Source organism: Sus scrofa, chromosome 9, assembly GCF_000003025.6.
Source record: "Sus scrofa isolate TJ Tabasco breed Duroc chromosome 9, Sscrofa11.1, whole genome shotgun sequence".
NCBI lineage: Eukaryota > Metazoa > Chordata > Mammalia > Artiodactyla > Suidae > Sus > Sus scrofa.
This window is the reverse complement of record NC_010451.4, coordinates 64,189,577-64,210,130: the sequence shown is the minus strand read 5'-3', so window position 1 is coordinate 64,210,130 and position 20,554 is coordinate 64,189,577. Positions and strand designations below refer to the sequence as shown.

The window sequence follows — 20,554 nt, the reverse complement described above, 5'->3', positions numbered from 1 at the left end:
TTGGCTGCTGAGGAGAAAGCCCTTGCTGAAGGCAGAGGTAGGGGACTAAGACGTCCTCAGGATTCTGCCATCCTGCGTACCTGTTTGCCCAGGTTCCTAAGCGATGCTCCTTCTCCCTGCTTCCTCCCACTGACCAGATACTGACCCCAGGTACAAGGTTCCCCTTAGGATCATTTAATCCAAACCTTTTCCTGTACAAGTGGGGAAACCCAAGCCCAGAGAGGTGAGGTGACTTGCCCAGGGTCACACAGAGCCAGGGCCAGGTCCTAGACTTCCTAGCTCTCAGGTGGGAGAGTTTCTCCTCCCCTTCTTGGCCTCACCCTGAAGTCCTGAGGCCATGTGTCTCCATGCCCTCAGAACAGATGGCTTTGGCAGAACTCATCTCTGCCCTGGCACACTAGGTGAAAGGACAGTGCTTAGCCTGCAGCACTGCTGGGCACCAGCTGGTGTGGAGGGAGCTTCCCCAGCCCAAGAACCTGGTCACCAGAGCAACACTTGTTCCTGTGCCCTGGACCGCGGGCCACCTGGGGAGAGACACAAACAAGGGCTCTGCTGGGTGGAGGTGCCCAGGAATCAGAAGGCATATATGGCAGGCTATCCTCCTACTTTCTGCAGCCAGCCTGGGCTTCGCAGCTAAAAGCCTTCCACACTCCTCTACCCAGCAGTCACCCCCTCCCATCCCACACTATTTCTTCCTTGCCGAGAATGCAAATGCGACTCTTCATTCATTCCCCCTGCAGTCTGCTCCCACTCTCTCTCGCTTTCTCGGTGACGCACAGCCGTCAGCACTCCTGCCCTCCAGGCTCTAAGCTCAGTGGCCCTTGCAATCAGTACTCCCACACGAGGTTTGCACGCTTTGCGGTCACGCGCACAGCCTGCCTCACACGCATGCGCCAGTTTCCTTCCACCCACTCCTCCGCCAACAGAGCAGCTTCTGGCGCAAGCTGCGAATTCTAGACAATCGCCTAGTTTCTACTCTTACATTTCCAGCGCACGTGTCACAGGCTCTTGGTCCCATGGTCCATGGGATACGTAAGTGTGACCCGAGTGGGCACTGTCTAACCACCGTGCTGGTGTTTCAGGCAGCTCAGCTGCCAGAGAGCCTGCTAAAGGGGGCAGAAGGTGCGGGGATGCGGTCTAATTCGAATCTCATTAGGAGAAGCACAAGGCGTGATGATGGAATGGAGGTGGCAGGCCATAGGGACAGAAGTCTGGCCAGCTGACCCTGTTGCTGCCCCGTTCTTGGGCAGGGAGAGGAGGCGGGGGTGGAGATTTCAGGAACCCTCCTGCTTTTTGGACAACAGGGATATATTCCCTGCTGAGGGCTTTTAGCCGCCAAAGTCCGAGACTGGAACATGTTCCTCTCCCTCGCTCAGAAACACCCCACTCCCACACACCCCATGCAGAGTAGGCTCCATATCTTCCTACCTTTTTCTCATGTGCTTCCTTTCTGGCTTTTGTACTTTTTCCTCCTCTTCCCACCTGGCAAAATCTGATTCAGACCTTAAGATCCAGCTGAAATGATCAGAGCCATTCTCATTTCCCCCAGGCAGAGACAGAAGCCCTCTCCACCACTCTCTTTGTACCCAGTATTGTTCCAAACACTTAAGACATGCACCTACTATGTCATGGATTTTTCTCGTTACCAAGTTATGAATTCCTCAAGGGTGTGTGCTATGTAGTACCTATCCTCAAATTCTTAGCTAGGAACTTTGCACATAGTTGATATCCGTGGAAAACTTGATGAATTGAACTGAAGCAGGAATTTAGGAGACCGGATGGGAGGGGTAGGGCCACTTCTGGCAGTTTTTATCCAAAAGAAGGTGGCATAGGCCAGAAAGATCACAGGGTTGGTTCTGGAACCAAGCTTATATCTGAAGAGAGACTCCAGGGCACTCTGTTCTTTCCCCTCTGTGAACATCTGCATGGCCTGTAGACCATTCCAGATAATTCGGCTGGTCCTTTGTTCTCCAACCTTTTTTTTTTTTTTTTTTTTTGCTTTCTAGGGCCACATCTGAGGCATATGGAGGTTCCCAGGCTAGAACTAATGCTGGCCTATGCCACAGCCACAGCAACTCAGGATCTGAGCCATGTCTGCGGCCTACACCACAGCTCGCAGCAACGCTGGATCCTTAACCTACTGAGCGAGGCCAGGGATCAAACCCACAACCTCACGGTTACTAGTCAGATTTGTTTCCACTGTACCACAACGGGAACTCCTGTTCTCCAGCCTTATTGTATGTATTTATGTCACTGTTTTGTGTATCTTACACTTCTTGTCCTCAGTTGGCCTGAAAGCTTTATCTGGTCAGGAATGGTGTCTGCTTTGTGTTTTTCTGTATCCAGCTCAGTGCTGAGCATTTGGGAGACCCTTAACAATTTGGAATCTGTGAGATGAAGAGAACTTGGAGCTTTGGGCTTCAAATATAGCTGTCAGAATTCTTGTCTGACTTTAGGGATTTTTTTTTTTTTTTTCCGAGGGTTGTGAGTGTTGGGGAAATTCACCAAGAAAAGGTTTTGGAATCATTTTCTTAGAGTTTCTTTCTTTCTTTCTTTTTTTTTTTTTTTTTGTCTTTTTGCCTTTTCTTGGGCCGCTCCCACGGCATATGGAGGTTCCCAGGCTAGGGGTCGAATCGGAGCTGTAGCCACCGGCCTATGCCAGAGCCATAGCAACGTGGGATCTGAGCCACGTCTGCAACTTACACCACAGCTCACCCACTGAGCAAGGGCAGGGATTGAACCTGCAACCTCATGGTTCCTAGTTAGATTCATTAACCACTGCGCCACGACGGGAACTCCTCCTAGAGTTTCTTAAGAATAGGATTTTTGGAGCTCCTGCTTGGCGCAGTGAGATCAGCATCTGAAGCACTGGGATGCAGGTTTGATCGCTGTGGGGTTAAGGATCTGATGTTGCCACAGCTGCGGTATAAGCTGCGGATTGGATCTGATCCCTGGCCCAGGAACTCCATATGGCGTGGGGCAGCCGAAGAAAAAAAATGAATAGGATCCTTTCTTCACCAGTCTTCTCAGACCAAATAAAAGTGGGAGGTCGGGGGAGAAGCGTGGTGAGATGACTTTAAGGTATGATTCTCACCTGTTCACATTGTCAAGTTCAAGCAGGGTATTTTTCATATCACTTTATTTCCTCTGCTGTGAAGCACATTGGAATGTGAAAGTAGTTTCATAAAGTTAGCATGGTCTTCAGGAAAGAATAGCTATATGTACAGAGTACACATGCACACCTACTTACACATCTGTGTATGCATATGCCAGCAGCACTGAGGGAATGAATTTGTGTGTGGGGAGGAGGGGGCTTCCTTAATCCCAAGGGAAATGACCACAAATATGTGTGTGTGTGTGTGTGTGTGTGTGTGTAAAACTAGTTTAATATCCTCTGGTTTACAGCTGCAGGCAGCAGGGGAGGAAGCAGGCATCTTCCAGATGGGGCAATGGGATGATGATGAATGTAATGCTGCCAAAACAAAACAGTTCAGGTTTGCAGAAGCAGGGGCATGATCCCTCCCCGCCCAGGGAGCCCTGGGAGTTGTGCTGCCCAGAAGGGCTGAGGGCGCAAGGAAGAAATAAGGTGCAGAAGGGGGGGCTTATCCAGGCCATAGCACCAGATTGCTTACAGCCACAATAATATATTGACTTTAAGCAGGAGCCTTGGAGAAACCAGCTGCAGCTAGGAAGAACGAACCAGTTGTATGGGAACATGGGGGAAGGAGATGAAATGGGCCCCATTTTCTGTAAATTAGCAGAGAAGAGTGAAAAGAAAAAAGAGTATAGTGGGAATTTCTTGACCTTGGGACCCAGCTTAATCCAATTTCTTAAAACTCTCTGGAACTTGGCTCAACCAAACTTGAGAGTAGGCACTGTGTCCTACTTATTTCTAGACTATTCCTCCCCCCCACCCCCAACATACACTGAAGGGACTGTAGAGGGGCAGCATGCCCTAGGGGAAGTTAAGGGGAAGGTGAAGGCGAGTCAGCCTTGTGGCGCCCAGGCTCCCCTTGGAGGCCTGTCACCCTGCTTATCTGGGCCAGGCAGGGAGGATGGGTACTTTGAGGGAAGGACGGTCCATATAGGGAATAAATTATTGCAGGAGAGAGGGATGCTATTTCGGGCTTGTCCTGCATAGAGCATGGTCTGAAAGATGGAGCTGCATGCAGGAACATGAGCACGAAAGTGTCCTTGGAAGGGCACTTGATCCACCTCCTTGGTTTACCATTGGAAGCTGAGCGCAGAAAGGGCTGCAGGTCAGGCAGCAAATGGGAACAAATCATATCCTCACCTGGGTTCCTCAAGGTTCCTACTTGTGCTGATTCAAGATGGGGCTCAGGCCCTCCAACTGGGGGCCTCCATACCTTTGTGCCCTTTAGATCCCAAAGGAGAGAGTGACCACATATGTTGCCCATGGCTCGTCAAGTTGGAACCCAAGGCCAACTCCTTGACCTTGGAAAATCATCCCAGAGAGAGAAGAGAAGGAGCATGGGTGGCGGGGGTGGGGGTGGGGGGGTGGGGGGAGACATGACCAGCACCAGCCACCAGGTGTCACTGCTGTGTCTTGTCTTAGGAGGCGAGGCTAATCTGCACAAGTGGAAGAGGCTTCTGGGAGATTTCCAGGCGCTCTGCCCCTTCTTGAGCAGTTTCTCAGGAATTTTTCTGGGGAATGGAAAGGACCGGGCCATTCCCACTGATAGAGAACAGATGGCAGGTCGGGGTTGAAGGCTCCATACCCTCCACTGTGGAGACTGTGTTCCCCAGGGCATTGGGCCCCTTGTCCAGAGTGGCCAAGGGGGCTGTAGGACCCATCTGCACCCCTAAGGGCTCCATTGACTGATTCCTAGTTTTCTGAGCCATTCTTCTCCTTGACTGTGACTCCCTGCTCTTACTCTTGGAGTAGAGCGTCCCAGCCAGGAAGCTGTGTGCTGAGGAGGAGGGCTCCATCTGGTCCCTATGATGAGACAGCTGACGCAGGCCCTTGTGCAAATCTCTGACCCTCCACCCTCCCTCAGCCATTCCCTTGCCCTTCCTTTCTGGGGAACAGAGGTGGACAGAGAGCCAGTGTGATGTCTGGTGCCAGTGAATGGGGCAGTGAAGCAGCACTATTGGAAGATGGAGCATTTTCCAGCAGAACTTTCCAAACCCCACTTCGGGGCTGCCCCTGACCATCTTCTGCTTGCTCTGGCCAAGACCAAGATCCAGATGTCAGTCCATGGCCCAGACTTACCCAGGAAGGCTGAGGGGAGGAGGAGGGAGAAGAGAAGATAAAAATCTCTAGACACATAGCGTTGCTTCTGGGGCCCGGAGTTTGGGTGTGTGGTGTGTGTCTTTGAGCTGCGTGGACCAAATACGGCCTTTAGACGTCTTGCTCTAGAAGCTGCAGGGGCAGCAGAGTATGTGGCCTGTCCCTGCCTCAGGAAGGTGGGATAAGAAAGGCAAAGGTGGGAGCAAGTATAGGAGACAGAGAAAACAAATGGTGGGCATGGGCTCCTGGGTCAAGTGTGGTCACAGGGGCTCCAGGGGCAGAGGAAGGCCTAGATGACCACGGACTGCAGCAGGCGGAAGCACATCATGAGGTCCAGTGGGATGGGCGGCTTCAGGTAGTTCCCATCCAGCCGCAGGTAGCGGAGGTGTGGCACGTTCTCCAGATCCGAGGAGAAGTCGTGGAAGGCGACTAGATCGGTGGGGCAAATCTGGGTCCCATTGATTTCTATGGAGAAAGGAGGGGAGAAGTCAGCAGGGGTGTGTGTATGGAGGGGTCAGGCCAGACAGGGCTGGAGGCAAAGACAAGGAGGGAGAAGAGGGTGGACGAGGTTAAGGACTCTTAATTCTCTTCTCTGGAACCTGCTGACTTTGGGAACCTGTGACCTTGAATGAGTCAACCCTAACCTCCAGATTCTGTTTATCCATTTGTAAAGTGAATTAAGTTGGAACTGATCAACGATTGTTGTTGGAAACTCACTCTAAAGAGTTATGGAGTTCCCGTTATAGCTCAATGGTAACAAACCCAACTAGTATCCATGAGGATGTGGGTTCAATCCCTGGCCCTGCTCAGTGGGTTAAGGATCCAGTGTTGCTGCTGCGAGTTGTGATGTAGGTCATAGAGGTGGCTCAGATCTGGCGTTGCTGTAGCTGTGGCATAGGCTGGTGGCTACAGCTCTGATTTGAGCTGTTCCTCGCCTGAGAACTTCCATATGCTGTGGTGCAGCTCTCAAAAAAGACAAAATAAATAAGTAAAGAATATTGGAGGAAGTAAACTTTGAGCTGAACCATCAAAGATAGGATTACAACAGGTAGAGACCTAGAGATGGTGTTCTGATGGTGTGGCCTATTTGAATGATGTTGTGGAGCCCAAAAAGCTCCTGGCAGAGTGTAAGAACAGTAAATAGCACAATGTAATGTACAAGAAAAATCAGTGGCCATAAGTTGAGGCCACCGATTATGGTAGGCTTTCAAATATTTCATTCAGGATGGGAGCTTTGATTTCCAGTCTGAGGAATGGCATTTGGCAGGACTGCTGCTAGGAGAGTATGGTAGGGTATATGAACCATAGCATCCTGAATGGAGCGCTAAATCTGAAAGGATCCTGTCTATGATCAGGTTTATGCTGTAGGAAGATGAATCTGGCCACGGTGTGGAGAAACGAGGAGGGGGAGGCAAGATCTGAAGCCAGCAGGTGGATGGGAGAATTCCTCTGGAGGTTTTCCTATGGATAGGATGTGAGAGCCAAGGATGGGAGGAAGATGTTTACTTTAGCTGAAATAGGGATGACAGAAAGAGGAAAGGGGGCTTGGGGATGGCATGTGGCCCTAGAACATGATGGACCTATTGATTCTGAAGTGATTACTGATTCTGGGGAAAGTGAGCTGGAAAGGCAAGTTATGGCCAAATGGTGGTCGGCTTTCAAATGGAAAATGAGTTTCCATTTTCTTCTTCACCTCTTTTTTTTTTTTTTTTTTTTTTTTTTTTTTTTGTTGTTGTTGTTGTTGTTGCTATTTCTTGGGCCGCTCCCGCGGCATATGGAGGTTCCCAGGCAAGGGGTTGAATTGGAGCTGTAGCCACCGGCCTACGCCAGAGCCACAGCAACGCAGGATCCGAGCCGCGTCTGCAACCTACACCACAGCTCACGGCAATGCTGGATCATTAACCCACTGAGCAAGGGCAGGGACCGAACCCGCAACCTCATGGTTCCTAGTCGGATTCATTAACCACTGCGCCACGACGGGAACTCCCTCTTCTTCACCTCTTACTAGATGACATGAGGTTATGTCATTTTCTGATAAAGCTTTCTATTCTCCCTAAGCTTTGCTTCCTTTATCGTCTGTGGATTGTTGTGGTTGCTCTTCTTCTCCCCCCCCCCTTTTTTTTTTCCCCGCTTTTTAGGGCTGAAAATTTTTTTTTTTTGGTCTTTTTTGTCTTTTTAGGGCCACACTCGCAGCATATGGAGCTTCCCAGGCTAGGGGTCTAACTGGAGCTGTTACTGCTGGCCTACACCACAGCCACAGCAATGCAGGATCCAAGCCGAGTCTGCGACCTACACCACAGCTCACGGCAACACCGGATTCTTAACCCACTGAGCAGGCCAGGGATTGAACCTGAAACCTCAAGATTCCTAGTAGGATTTGTTCTACTACACCAAGACGGGAACTCCAAGGGCTGAACCTTTTTAGTGGCATATGTCAGTTCCCAGACTGGGAGTCAAATCAGTGCTGTAGCTGCCGGCCTATACCAGCAGGAATGCTGGACCCTTTAACCCACTGAGCAAGGCCAGGGGTTGAACCTGCATCCTCATGGATACTAGATATGTTCTTAACCCGCTGAGCCGCAATGGGAACTCCCTGTGGTTGCTCCTCTTTATTTCCTCTTCCTCCTCGTTTGCCTTTGTTCTCCCCTTTCTCCTCTCTTCAACATTAGAGTAGCAGAAAGAGCCCTGACATAGATGGTCTTTCTTCCTGTGACCTTTGTGACTTTGGGCTTTACCTACCTGATGCTCAAATCTGTGAAATGGTGAGAGGGGCATATGATCTTTCTGTCCCCAACCTCAGAAGCCTGGATAACCCCCCTGTAGCCTGGTCTTCCACAATCTAGTGGAGCTATTTATTAACCAAAGTTTCCTTTCTCTCTAGATTTTGGGCCTATACAGCTTCCTGGGGGTAATGTGTTCTATCAGTTTGCCACCCGCAGGGTAAAAATTAGACAGTTTTCCCTTTTCCAGAACTTGTTTGTTGTAAGATTAAAAAAAAAAAAAGCCTTCCCCTACCTTCGTGCCATTATCTCAGATGAGTGAACAAGCCTGTTTTCCTATCCATTTGTTTCAAGATTACAGAAGTTCAAAAATCTCCCTCTGATCTGGCATTGCGGTGAGCTGTGGTGCAGGTCACAGACGCAGCTTGGATCCCATGTTGCTGTGGCTGTGATTGTGGCCTGCAGCTGTAGCTCCAATTTGACTCCTAGCCTGGAAAATTCCATATGCTGTGGGTACAGCTCTAAAAAGAAAAAAAAAATCTTCCTCCGATCCTTTGGCTCGAAAACTATGGATTTCTAATATTATTTTAGGAGTGCTTCTCCTTCCCCTTAGTCTCCTTCATCCCTACATCTGCTGCATTCCTTGTGTGGATGTAGCCTGGTTTTGTCCAAGGACCAGATAAGATTCTCTTTTGGGAGTTCCCATCATGGCTCAGTGAAAACGAATCTGACTAGCATCCATGAGGACGCAGGTTCGATCCTTGGCCTCACTCAGTGGGTTAAGGATCTGGCATTGCTGTGGCTGTGGTGTAGGCTGGCAGCTGTAGCTCCGATTCAACCTCCATATGCCTTGGGTGTGGCCCTAAACGAACAACAAAAACAAAAACAAAATAAATGGCATTATTTCAAAAAAAAAATTTCTTTTGTTTTTAAACTCTTCTGCCAATGCTTTACTCGGAGCTGGCATTTTATTTTGTTTTGTTTTGGTTTTTTTTGGCTGCACCTGCAGCATATCGAAGTTCCTGGGCCGGGGATCAAACATGTGCCATAGTTGTGGCCTGTGCCACAGCTGAGGTGGTAATGCCGGATCCTTAACCCGCTACATCACAAGGGAACTTCCCAGAATTGACATTTTGACTGAAGCAAAACTACGACTTCCAACCTCTTTTCTGGCTTGCACTTTTTACCTCAAGCCTGTACATGTAGCTTAGGCAAATTCTGACTAAATCTTTCAGCCTTCCAGGTAGATTGAGAAAATGCCTGCTTATGGACCTGCCATGGTCTCCTGACTGCCATACTTTTATCAGTTGTATACCCTGAGTATATAGTTGCCTCTCTGTGTGTACTTTTTACAGACTCTTTAAAAAAGTGAGGCTCAGGGTTGGGAAGAAGCCCCTTTTTCACAGCTGCCAGCTTTTGCGTTGGATAGGCCCAGGACATTTCAGAGTGGGCATTTAAATGCCACTGTTCTGTTTTTAGGATAATGTTCGGGACTCTATTCCTTGTCTATCTTACCTGTATATCTGGAGGGCAAAGACACTGGGGTTGATGAGAAGGGGTGGAGGAAGAAAAGCTATTACCCTCAAAGCATGGTGTTCGGGCACTTGATCCATATTAAACTATTAACTCTTCATATCAACTTTGTGACAGAGGGCATTACTGCCATTCTTATTTTGCAGATGTGGAAACTTCCCGGAGAGGTCAAATATCTTCAAGGTCACACAGAGTAAGCACTAAGACCAGGATTTGGAGGCCAGTGCCAAACAGGGTACTTATTGCATGTCCAACCATGAGGCTCCTGTGGAGGCATAAGCGGCCCCAATCCCTCCTCCCTGGCCCCCCCGAACCCCCCCACTCACTCTCGATGCTGTTGTTGTTGAGGTACAGGTGCTCCAGCTTGTTGTTGATGGCAGGCACGTTGCTGATCTTGTTGTGTGACAGGTGGAGCACGAGCAGGTTGGAGATATTAAAGGAGTTCTTGGGGAGTCCCCTGTCTGAAAGCTTGTTGTAGTTGAGGCGAATGAAGGCCAGGTTGGGGAAACCCTTGAAGTATCCATTGGGGATGGTCTCGATCTTGTTGCTGTCCAGGTAGAGCTGGTGAATGGCCGTGGGGACCTTGGGCGGCATCTTTCTTAAGATGTTGTGGGCCAGGTTGAGCTGCATGAGGTTCTTAAGGCCCTGGAAGGTGTCGGGTTTGAAGACGCCGTCGCTCAGCTTATTGTGCTGGAGATCTAAGAGCAGCAGGTTCTCCAGCTTGCTGAAGACGCCGGGCGGGATTCTGGAGATCTGGTTCTGGCTCAGCCTGAGCTGCTCCAGGTTCCGGGGCAGGGCTGAGGGCACCTCTTCGAGCTGGTTCTTTTCCATGTAGAGGAACACCAGGCTGGGCAGTTTCTCCAACACCCTCTGGTCCACCTTGCGAATGCGGTTGTTGTCCAGGTTGATCCACCTCAGGCCTGTGGCATTCTTGAAGGACTCCACCGGAAGCTCGGTTATGAAGTTGTTCTGGAGATAGAGGTAATGGATGCGGGACGGGATGACAGGGACCTTTCGAAGGTTGCGGCTGTCACAGTAGAGGGCAGATGGGAAATCAGAGGGGCAGTAGCACTCCCGGGGACAGTCAGGAAAGACAGATGGCGGGCCCGGTGGGAGGGGAGGAGGCAGGTCTGTAGGCTCTGATGGCTCATGGGGATCAGGAAAGCTGGGTGTCGGCCTGGGTCTGGGTCTTGGCCGGGGCCTTGGTCTGGGTCTTGGTCGTCTTGTTGGCTGGCCTTGGGCCGCTGAGGCCAAGATGAGGAGAAGTGGGAGGAGCCAGCAGAGGGATGACCTCATGATCCAGGGACGCACCTGTAGGGAGGAACCCAGGAAATCATCAGCCTGCTGGGCCTCAGTAATGAGAGGATGGGTCTTTGCAGCTAGACGGGCTCCAGAGGCAGTTGTGGGAGGGATCTGTGGAAGCATCTCCTTGTTTGCAGGTGACAAAGTAACAAGGGCTTGAGGTCTGGATCCCTTGCCCAGAGGCCAGGCCACTGAATGGGTTGAGCCTGCCTGGCAGAAAGCACACTGGGCTGTGAATCAGGAGTCCTGGGCTTTCCTGGAGAAGATCCTTAACCTCTTTAGCCCTCTGTCTCCCCGTTGCAGCATGAGAAAATCATTCCTCCCCTTATAAGTGGCCATAGAGTCCTGGGGTTTTACCTCTAGAAGCTTCCTTAGAGATCCCATAACTCAGTGGTTTTCAAACTCTGCTTCCATTTCTGTGGAGTCCCCCTGATGGAGGGAGACCAAGGGGATGGCTCTGGGGTACCCCCCACCCACTCCCCTGCCAACCCGAGCAGCTCTGTGTTTTCTTGAATCTGTTATATGTACTGAACTTCAGCCAAAGCATTCATTAGAAAAGAAAAAGTCGCATTGCTAAAACTGTTTTGAAATCCACCAATCAAGTCCAGACTCTGCTATTTATAAAACTTGGGAACTGGAGGAAAGAAGTGGCTTGCCAAGGCCAGGAGTCTATTGAACAGCAGATGCAGGACAAAGCCCAGGTCTCGTGGGCTCAAAGAGATCTTGGAAAAGAAGGAAAAGAAGAAAGTGCTGCAGATCCCTTGTGTCTGCCCCTGCTGGCCCCTCACCCCCGGCGCTCCCGCTCTGGAGAATGCTGGTCTTTGCCAGCAGGAGACAGACCAAGAATTTCTTCCCAGATGTGGAGGTTCCTGGGGAAATAAACAAGGAAGAAGCCGAAAGCTGTGGGGACTACAACAAACCAGTGAATATAAGAAAAAAGTAGACCCACAGGTGTAGAGAACAAACTAGCGGTTCCAGTGAGGTGAGGGAAGCAGGGAGAGTAATATAGGGGTCCGAACTATTATGTTTAAAATAAGCATGTATAGGAGTTCCTGTTGTGGTTCAGTGGAAACGAATCTGACTAACATTCATGAGGATGCAGGTTCGATCCCTGACCTTGCTCAGTGGGTTGAGGATCTGGCATTGCCGTGAGCTGTGGTGTAGGTCGAAGATGTGGCTCAGATCCCACATCACTGTGGCTGTGGTGTAGGCTGGCAGCGGCAGCTCTGATTCGACCCCTAGCCTGGGAACCTCCATATGCCACTGGTGCAGCCCTGAAAAAACAAAACAAAACAAAAAAACCAAAAAACCATATAATGATAAATTAAAAAAAATAAAATAAGCACATATTTAAGGATATATATACACAGGGAAAATAGCCAGTATTTCATAATGCTTTAAATGGAGGAGTTCCCTTTGTGGCTCAGTGGTTAATGAACTCGACTAGGATCCATGAGGATGCAGGTTCGATCCCTGGCCTTGATCAGTGAGTTAAGAATCTGGCGTTGCTGTCAGCTGTGGTGTAGGTCACAGATGCAGCTTGGATCCCACATTGCTGTGGCTGTGGTATCGGCCGACAGCTGCAGCTCCGATTCAATCCCTAGCCTGGGAACCTCCATATGCCATGGGTGCAGCCCTAAAAAAACCACAAAAAACAAACTTTAAATGGAGTATAACCATTAAAAATCGTGAATCACTATGTTGTACTCCTATAACTTCTATAATATTGTACAACACTACCTCAATAAAAAAAAAAAAAAGCTGTGGGAAACCCACTTCCATTTCACATCAAGAACTTCTTGCTAGCCTCAGAGACATAGTGGAATAAGTTGCCGAAGGATGTTTTAGGGTTGCCCTTTCCATGGGCCTAATGACCCTGATGAGGCTATGCGTTGAGTGGAATTAAGCTGGGGGAAATGGCAGCAGACCCGGGGCTGCAGGCAGAAAGTGGCATTTCCCATGGACTTCCTCCCCTGGCCTGACTTGGACGGCCCCAGGAAGGGGTTGCCTGCACTCTCTCCTCCCCATGGCCATCATCCCCGGGGACAGCCCTCTGGTGTCCCTCCAGGGTCCCTCTTCCCACGTTGCTTCCGCCAGCCTCCTTAGCTCCTGCTTCACCATAGCTGTGGCCTGCCCCTCCCCCTCCTGGGCTCTGGGATGTGTTGGAGATGCAGGCTCCTTGGGGGAGGTCCCTGAGAGAGAGAGTGGGCTGGAGTGTGTCCCCAGCATCCCAGACCTCACCCTCTTACCTTGGAACTCACACCAGCTAGACTCTTGCCTTGTGTGACCCAGTGCCAGCTTCCTGCTGACTTTGCTCAAAGGAAGACCGTAGTGGCCCCTCACCAGCTGCTTGGTCCTCAGTCAAGTGCTTGGGAGGAGCTGAATACGGCAAGAAACAGGAGAGAGGGTGGAGCTCACCCCGAGGGACAGAGGGCATCTCCTCACACCTTCCCACACAGCCTCTGGACACTCAGTCTGCACACTTTTGCACACCACACTCCTGTCTCGGTACCCTACACACAAGCAGATGCATGCTCCCCTATCCTGTGTGCATGAGAGTCCTTAGAGAGTATACTGAGCATGGGAAGGAAGGAGGGGAAGAAAGAAGGAAGACAGATGAGGAGGGAGGAGGGGGAGACCGCCTCGCAGCCTCTGTTGTTGCTCCACCTTCCTCAAAGGTGGTCTCTTCCCAGGCATGCCTCTCCAAGGGGGTCCCCGAGTGCCATTCCCTCTGGGCTTCCCATCACAAAGGACCTCGCAGTTAGATTCTTGGCTTTACCTCCACTGGGGATGTCCTAGTCTTGGGGAGACAACAAAAGGACTGAGAAGGCATTCATTGTAAAACTAAACTTGAGTCTCATTGCCAGACCCCAGACCCCTCGTAATGGGTGAACTACGAATTACCATGTTACGAGTCCTGTAATTTTCTTGAAAATAGCACAGCCATATTGCACATCAATTTTATTTTATTTTTTAAAATTTTTTTCCTTTCTAGGGCCTCACCCGAGGCATATGGAGGTTCCCAGGCTAGGGGTCGAATTGGAGCTGTAGCCTTGGGCCTGGGCCTAAGCCACAGCCACAGCCACAGCCACACCAGATCCAGGCCACATCTGCGACCTACACCACAGCTCAGGACAACATCAGATCCTTAACCCACTGGTTCAGGCCCAGGATCGAACCCACATCCTCGGGGATACTGGTTGGGTTCGTTTCTGCTGCGTCACAATAGGAACTCCATATTGCATGTAGATTTTAAAGGAGTAGTTCAAGCATTAGTATACTAAAAACAAACACTGTTAAAAGCCCTAATTTTTTTGACCTTGAATTTTTTGGCTTTCTTTTGTTTATTTCCTCATCATCCAGAAACCTGACAATAAGCAAGAGATCTCTCCCCTGCCCCGAGAGGCTTCCCAGCCTGGCTGGACCCTTTTCCTTCATTGCCTTTGTCACCAGGTGCCATGCGGCCCTGAGTGAAGCAAGCAAAACTTGTCCAGAGCTTCCAGCAGAAGCCTGCGCTGGAAGGCAGAATGACTCAGGCAGCTGGCCCTTGCTCAGGGGCGTTTCTTGGTGGCTCTGGGCCTGGGCAGCCTGTGGCCCTGTTGTCTGGGGTGACAAAGTCACAGGTCAGGGCTGCCTCCGTCTCCTTCCACCCACAGTGAACTCAGGCTTTCCTCACTCCCATCTCCTGCACCAGACTTTTCGGGGAGCTTTTCTTCCCACCAGTCTCTGACTCTTCTACACGCCAGAGCTCTGGGGGCCGGCCAGGCTCCTCTCAGAACCCAGGGCGGGGGCAGCAGGCAGGGCTGAGGCGGGGAGGTTCCCGAGGAGAGCCTCCCAGGCCTGTTCTATGGAGAAACTGGATCCGTTCAATTCTCCTTTTCTTAGCCCTGAGGCTGAACCGTTCTGTGTGTGTGTGTGTGTGTGTGTGTGCACGCGCGCGCATGCTTGCATGCTTCTTTTTTCAGGAAATTGCACTCGTTTCTAAGACTTTTCTCATTGGGCAATCACCCTTCCAGCTGGAGCCTGGGCAGCCCCCAGAGTCTAAATCTCCCAACCAGAATCATGACAGACAAGAGGTCCCTGGTCTTCCTCACAAAGCCCGAAGTCACACCGTCTTATGTTCCTGTCTTCTAGAACTTTCTGTCCAGTCATAAGCTCCCTTAAGGTGGGTTATAAGCTTGTGTGATTTTTAAATTTCTTGTGCCTCTGCATGCATACCTCTCCACCTCTCAGCTTTCTGCTGGGCTGTGCTCACTGCTTGGTCTATGAACTCACGTGGCCCAGCTAAAACACCAGCCTCCTGCAGCCCTGTGTTCTCCTAAGTCGGCTCTCAAAAAGCTGCTCATGCTTGGGGGAAAAGCAATTGCTTTGACTAATCCCAAATTCACTCTCTCATTTAAGAACATTTCCTAAGAGAGTTTTAAGTTCAAATTTCGATTCCAAGTACTAGATATCTGGGCTTGGATCCTGGCTTTGACACTTCTTCCCAGGCCCCAGGCTCCTCAGCTATGTGAGGATCCAATGAGATCACACACATCAAGGCATATGCTGTAGAGCATAAAATCTCTACAAATGGCAAGGGTTTTGTTTATTCAATTGTTCGTGTATAAAAGATCATATTCTCTAGAGAGACTGATTTTTAAAGTGAGATAGCCAGGTCCCTGTTTAGGTCATCAATTCATTCATTTAAGGTTCAGATACCCGGGACTCTTGCAATGATGAGCCTCAGGGACGGGCCGGGTGTGCGAAGTCCTTAGGGCACATTTAAGGGTAATTGGCTTAGTTTGGGGAGAGTCTGGGATTGGGGTTGGGCTGGGAGTGAGGTTGGGTGTGTTTCCCTGGGTTGAAGAGGATGACTCCACACTACTTCTTGGTGTTCTTCTTTCTCGTCAAATTTCCCATCTAGCTGGTCACCCTGAGCCTCCATGGCTTAATGCAACCAGTGACCCCACACAGAGGATGGAGCTGCCCCTCCCATAGAGCCACACCCTTGGACCTTGTGATGACCCTCTTTCGTTCCCTCTTTCTGTCTAAACTCAGACTTCTGAAAGCCATCCTCCTCCCTTGATCTCTTCCTGAAACCCCGAAGGGGGTTGGAAGCCAGGAAGATCAGGTGGTCTCTCTCTCTTGTTAGCAGAATAGTGAGGCAGGTCCTCCCAGGCTGCCTGAGATTCTTCCAGGGCCTCCAAGTGGGGCTGGTGGGGTCTTGGGGTAAGGAAAGGGCTGAATGGAGGCGTCACAAATTCAACACATCATTGATGCAATTGTCCCTTTCCTGGGGAGTGAAATCAATATAAGGCTGAGCCTGATTGGGGCAGCGGCAGGGAGAGCCTCGTGGTTCAGATGAGGCAGGGCACGCAGGGTCTCGGCCCGTCTACTGCTACCCAGTGATGAGACCCTCTTCTCAGCCTCTGATTCCTTATCTGTACAATGGGGGTCATGAAATCTTCCCTATCCCTCTCTTCCTCACCCAGTTGTTTTCAGAAATAAGTGGGTTAAGTGACTTGAACATGTGCTGCAGATCAAAAAGTGCTAAAAATAAATATAACACTCTTAGGAAAGGACCATCCGTCTCTCCAGGGTCTATCGCAAGGCCAAGTGTAAACAGAATGTTTTTTTGGCCTCAAGCCACTAGTCCAGAAGAGCAAGTTTTCCTTTCCAAGGGTCCGGGGAAGAAGCAAGGGTGAGATGTCTCTTGCTTGCCGACAGGCTGTCACCTCACCATATCCTTTTCTCTGTTTCCATCCCCTAGCATCTCCACCCTCTGAAGAAAGCTTGTAAGAATCTTCTGGTGCTTTGGGCGCTTGTAGACCTGGGTCTCAACCCTGCAACTCTTTAGCTGTTAGGTGGGTGCTCTTGGGAAATCTCTTACTTCTACCAAGCTTCAGCTTCCTCATCTGTAAAATGGGCATCCTAACACCCATTTTATTTTGAAGTAAATGCATAAATGTGTGAAAAATGAGTGCTCAGTGAATGAGAAGCTATAGTTCACATTATTTTAAAAATCACAGAGTCTCTTTCCTTTCAGCTTGGCCAGAGGGCAGCCCTCTGGAAGGCAAGGATCCTTGCAGGTGGGTACAGCTCGTGGATTTTCCCCAACTCTTCCACACAGAGCAACTTCTTCCCCTTCGGGGCCTGTGATATGACACCTGGGTCTCAGAACCAACGAATTAGAGAGATAGATGTCCCCAGCCATTTGGGGAATGGGGAACATTCACTCTGTTCCTCCAACTCACCAGCCCCACACTAGACCTTCCTGCAGCAGGTGAGAGGATGTTGGCCAGGGATGGTACAGTCTCATTTCCTCAGGTGGCCATGGTGTCCCACTGCGGTTCATGACTTCCCCTCCCAACCCTTTGCACCTGGCTTTTTGGCCCTTCCAGCCTCCCACATGGGCCCCATAAATGGGGCTGCCCCTCTACCCTGTGTGAGCCACCAGAACAGACAGCTGTTTGGGGGGATCCAGAAGGGATGGGGGCCCAGGGCAGGCAGATTAGTAGGCAAGGGGAAACATAAGCTCTTTGGAACTACTTTGAGGGAATTTTCTTTCTGGAATGTTCTCCCTTTATCTGGCTGCCAATGCTTGCCTGGAGAAGGGAGGTGGGATGTTCACAAGAGAGCTTCCCTTTTCCCTCAGGTGCTTGCTTCTACTCCGCAAAAGAGGGTGGCCCGTTTGGAGCACTCTGGAGCTCCTCCATCAGACAGTCCTTGTCCAGGATGCCACATAGGCCTTCTGCCCAGATAAGACTGCCAGAAGTCCTGGGCTCTTCCGTCCCACATGGGACTCCCTCGGGCCCCTGGTTCAGATGCTCTCAAGTCCTAAAACAACAACAGATTCCTGGGTCTCGATGCAGTGGTTCTGGAGCAAGGGGTCTATGTTTTTAGTACGCACCCCTCTCCTCCACCCCTGCCCCCAGATCAACTGTATTGAGAAAACTTAATCTGGCCCATGCCCTGCCTGCCATGGGACAGCTCTTTCTCCTGGAGTGAGGTGGTGGGTAGAAAAGGTCCACCCTCTTTGGAAACAAGCTCCATTCAGTTACCCACTTTAGTTTTTCCCCTCCCTGACTGATTAAGGAACTACTGTCCCTTTTTCTCTCCCACAGGGACCTCTTGCCAACCTGGGATGATTTTGAAGTGGCTTTAAAAAGAAATATGCCTGCAATAAAAATGAAATGCTTTGCCCCCAGAGCTGAGAATTATGACCTCCAAAGCTTGGGAGCGGGGTTGCTTTCTTCTCTTTCTTTCCAAAAGACAAGTGGCTTGGACCAGTGAGACTGAGAAAGTCAGAGGTACAGGGAGGACACTGTGCAGATGGGAAAGCTATTTTTCCCTCCCCTGCCTAATTAAGTTCTAAAGAGCAAAGACATCCTTCCAGCTTTTGCACTCGTTCATCCCCTTCCTGCTCAGGCTGGACGCAGGACACATGATTTCTTTTGGCTCCACCATCACAGTGGGAAAATGCACTTTCCCTTTCCTTGTACAGTTGGGGAGGTGTGTGAGAGGGTGAGAGACAAGAGGCAGTGTGTGTGTGTGTTTGTGTGTGCGTGTGCGTGTCCCTCCTGGTGTCTGGTCACTATGTGGTCTAGCGCTGCACCTCCTGTGCAGCCAGAGTGGAGGTGAATGGACAGGATGCCTTTGTACTGTGTGTGTAGTTTGTGTGTGTGCATGTGGAGTGGAAGCGTAGCCTCTGTGTGACACGTGTGTATGCCTGTGATGGTGTGTGACAAAACGTGAAAGGTTCAGAGAAATGGGTTCTAGAGTAGGGTTTCTCTGGGAACCTGATTTGTAGAAATGCTGTGTGTGGTGTTTGTCTGCCCTACAACCAACACCCGTACCAAGAAAGTTTAACTTTGCAGCAAAACAAAGACATGGATAGAGAATGATGAAGAGAAGAAAGAGGGTGGAGAAGAAATGAGGAAGAATTAATTTGAGTTCCTTTGAAAGGAGAGATGTTTGGTGGGTGGAAGGAAAAGATAGAGACTAGATCAATAACAAGAAATAACAAATGAGGAAGAATTAATTTGAGTTCCTTTGAAAGGGGAGACGTTTGGTGGGTGGAAGGAAGGAAGGAAAAGATAGAGACTAGATCAGTAACAAGGTTGGACGGAGCAGGAGACTGGCTGGAGGCAGGAGTCTTCCTCCCCATCTCCCACTGGGCTTACCTGTACCACCTGCCTCTCCTCTCAGCTCTGGGTTTAGTGTCCGGCAAGGCTCCCTCTGATTCCCCCCACCCTTTGGTGGAGCTGTGGCAGCAGAGAGCCAGCTGGAAGTTCTGATCTCCTTGTGGTGTGTTCGTGCTCGAGTTTGCCTGACTTTTCTTCCACTGGATCCTATTGGGGTGGGGAGGTTAGGTTAGGGGGAGGGACAGGCAGATCCAGATCGTAAGGAGGGAGAGGAGGACGGAGGGAGGGGGGAGGAGGGAGGGAGGAGAGAAGAGAGGGAGGGAGCTTGGGAAAGGAGGAATGACAACAATAAAGTCTTTATTTAGCAGCCAAAACTCCCAAAGACTTCATCCACACACCATGCCCACTAACGGACTCGTTTTTAATAACATTTCCTTCTGCTGCTGCTTCTGGGAGGGAGATTGTTTGACCCATGTTTGGAAAGCAAGCCAAATTAACAGAGGAAAAGGAATGAAAAGCAACTTCTGTGCAGGCCAGGACTGGATGGCTGGGTCCAGCACCAGACTGTTTCATTCCTCCTCCTAACAACTGTCTTGCTTCTGATGCCCTTCACTGCCCGTGTTCAATTCCCAGATGTGAGGGGTGTGGGATGTTTCCTTTAAGCAGACACAATTCTTCCCCAGGTTGCCTTCTCTGAGAGGTTGCTAAGGGAATGGAGTCTTGCTGTGCAAGCTAGCCCAGGACTGAGCCTTGGTTTGGGATGCTCTGAGAACCAGAGAGGGAAAGTCTGACCTGGGATTATACTGCAAAGGCAAGAGAGTAAAAATTTGCTGTAAGACTTAAAGTCACTGTCCATGTGGACAGTGCCAGCTTCTCCATGTATATTGTACTCAGGAGAGATTTGGGGGCCATATAGTCATCACACAAAGTATATGGGGGAATCCCAGGGTCCCCTGTCCATGTCATCCCATTCAAGTAAGACCATTACCTCTATCAGTTCTCTCAACCAAAAACTACAACACACTTATAGCTGTGTTAAGTAGCTGCCCATCAAAACTTCCTGCGACCTCAGTTGACTACTTAAAAAACTCAATGGGATTTACTTTTTCTATCATCAGTCCTTGGAGAGCTGCTGAGCCCAGTGATGGGAACTCCCTTCTCCCTTCCCCAATCTGGCAATAAAGGGAAGAACAATAAAATTAGGATCAGCCGTCCTGGGCTCTGCCTCTTATGAATTATGTTGATCTTGGGCGAGTGAGTCACTTGATCGTGTGGAGCCTCAATTTCCTCATCTAAAAAATGGGGATAATACCTTCCTCACAGTGTTGGGAAGATTAAATGATATAAATATGAAAGCATTTTACAACCTGGGAAGATGTTAGGCTTTGGGAGGGGGATTATGATGAATGGTATCAGACTGAAAAACAAGGAAGAAAAAATAAAACCTGCACCTTCTTTTCCCATCCCCCTTCCACCCAAAATCTTGTGCCTTCCACACCGGCTGGTGAGGTCTTGCTGGAGGACAGTGTGTAGCTGCTGTCCATAGTCATTGACCCTGGGTGTGCTGGGACACTCACTCATGCATTTAGTTTTTCATCCAAAGTGTACATGTCCCCTTCTGC

At 50.0% G+C, this 20,554-nt stretch overlaps 1 protein-coding gene and 1 long non-coding RNA gene across 3 annotated transcripts; one reads left to right on the top strand and one right to left on the bottom strand.

The window, feature by feature from the left end:
- On the bottom strand, positions 3,123–19,153 carry PRELP (proline and arginine rich end leucine rich repeat protein). 2 transcript variants are annotated; one of them, XM_005656649.3, is made up of 4 exons: positions 18,972–19,153; positions 13,056–13,185; positions 9,831–10,815; positions 3,137–5,716 (listed from the first exon to the last, which is right to left on the bottom strand). In XM_005656649.3, the coding sequence occupies exons 3-4, from the start codon at positions 10,798–10,800 to the stop codon at positions 5,541–5,543; spliced, it is 1,146 nt and encodes a 381-aa protein (XP_005656706.1). In that variant the 5' UTR covers positions 10,801–10,815; positions 13,056–13,185; positions 18,972–19,153; the 3' UTR covers positions 3,137–5,540. The 2 variants fall into 2 exon arrangements, with proteins under 2 accessions (XP_003130154.1, XP_005656706.1); XM_003130106.4 differs by lacking the exon at positions 13,056–13,185 and having other exon boundaries at positions 3,123–5,716; positions 18,972–19,149.
- On the top strand, positions 13,974–18,962 carry LOC106507842. Its single transcript, XR_001304135.2, has 3 exons — positions 13,974–14,971; positions 16,835–16,877; positions 17,913–18,962. It is a non-coding gene; the product is annotated as an uncharacterized LOC106507842 (long non-coding RNA).

Coding starts and splice junctions, on each gene's coding strand:
- PRELP (XM_005656649.3), bottom strand. CDS start 10,800: ATGAGGTCATCCCTCTGCTGGCTCCTCCCACTTCTCCTCATCTTGGCC. Junction 5,717..9,830: donor CAACAACAACAGCATCGAGA/GTGAGTGGGGGG, acceptor CTTTCTCCATAG/AAATCAATGGGACCCAGATT.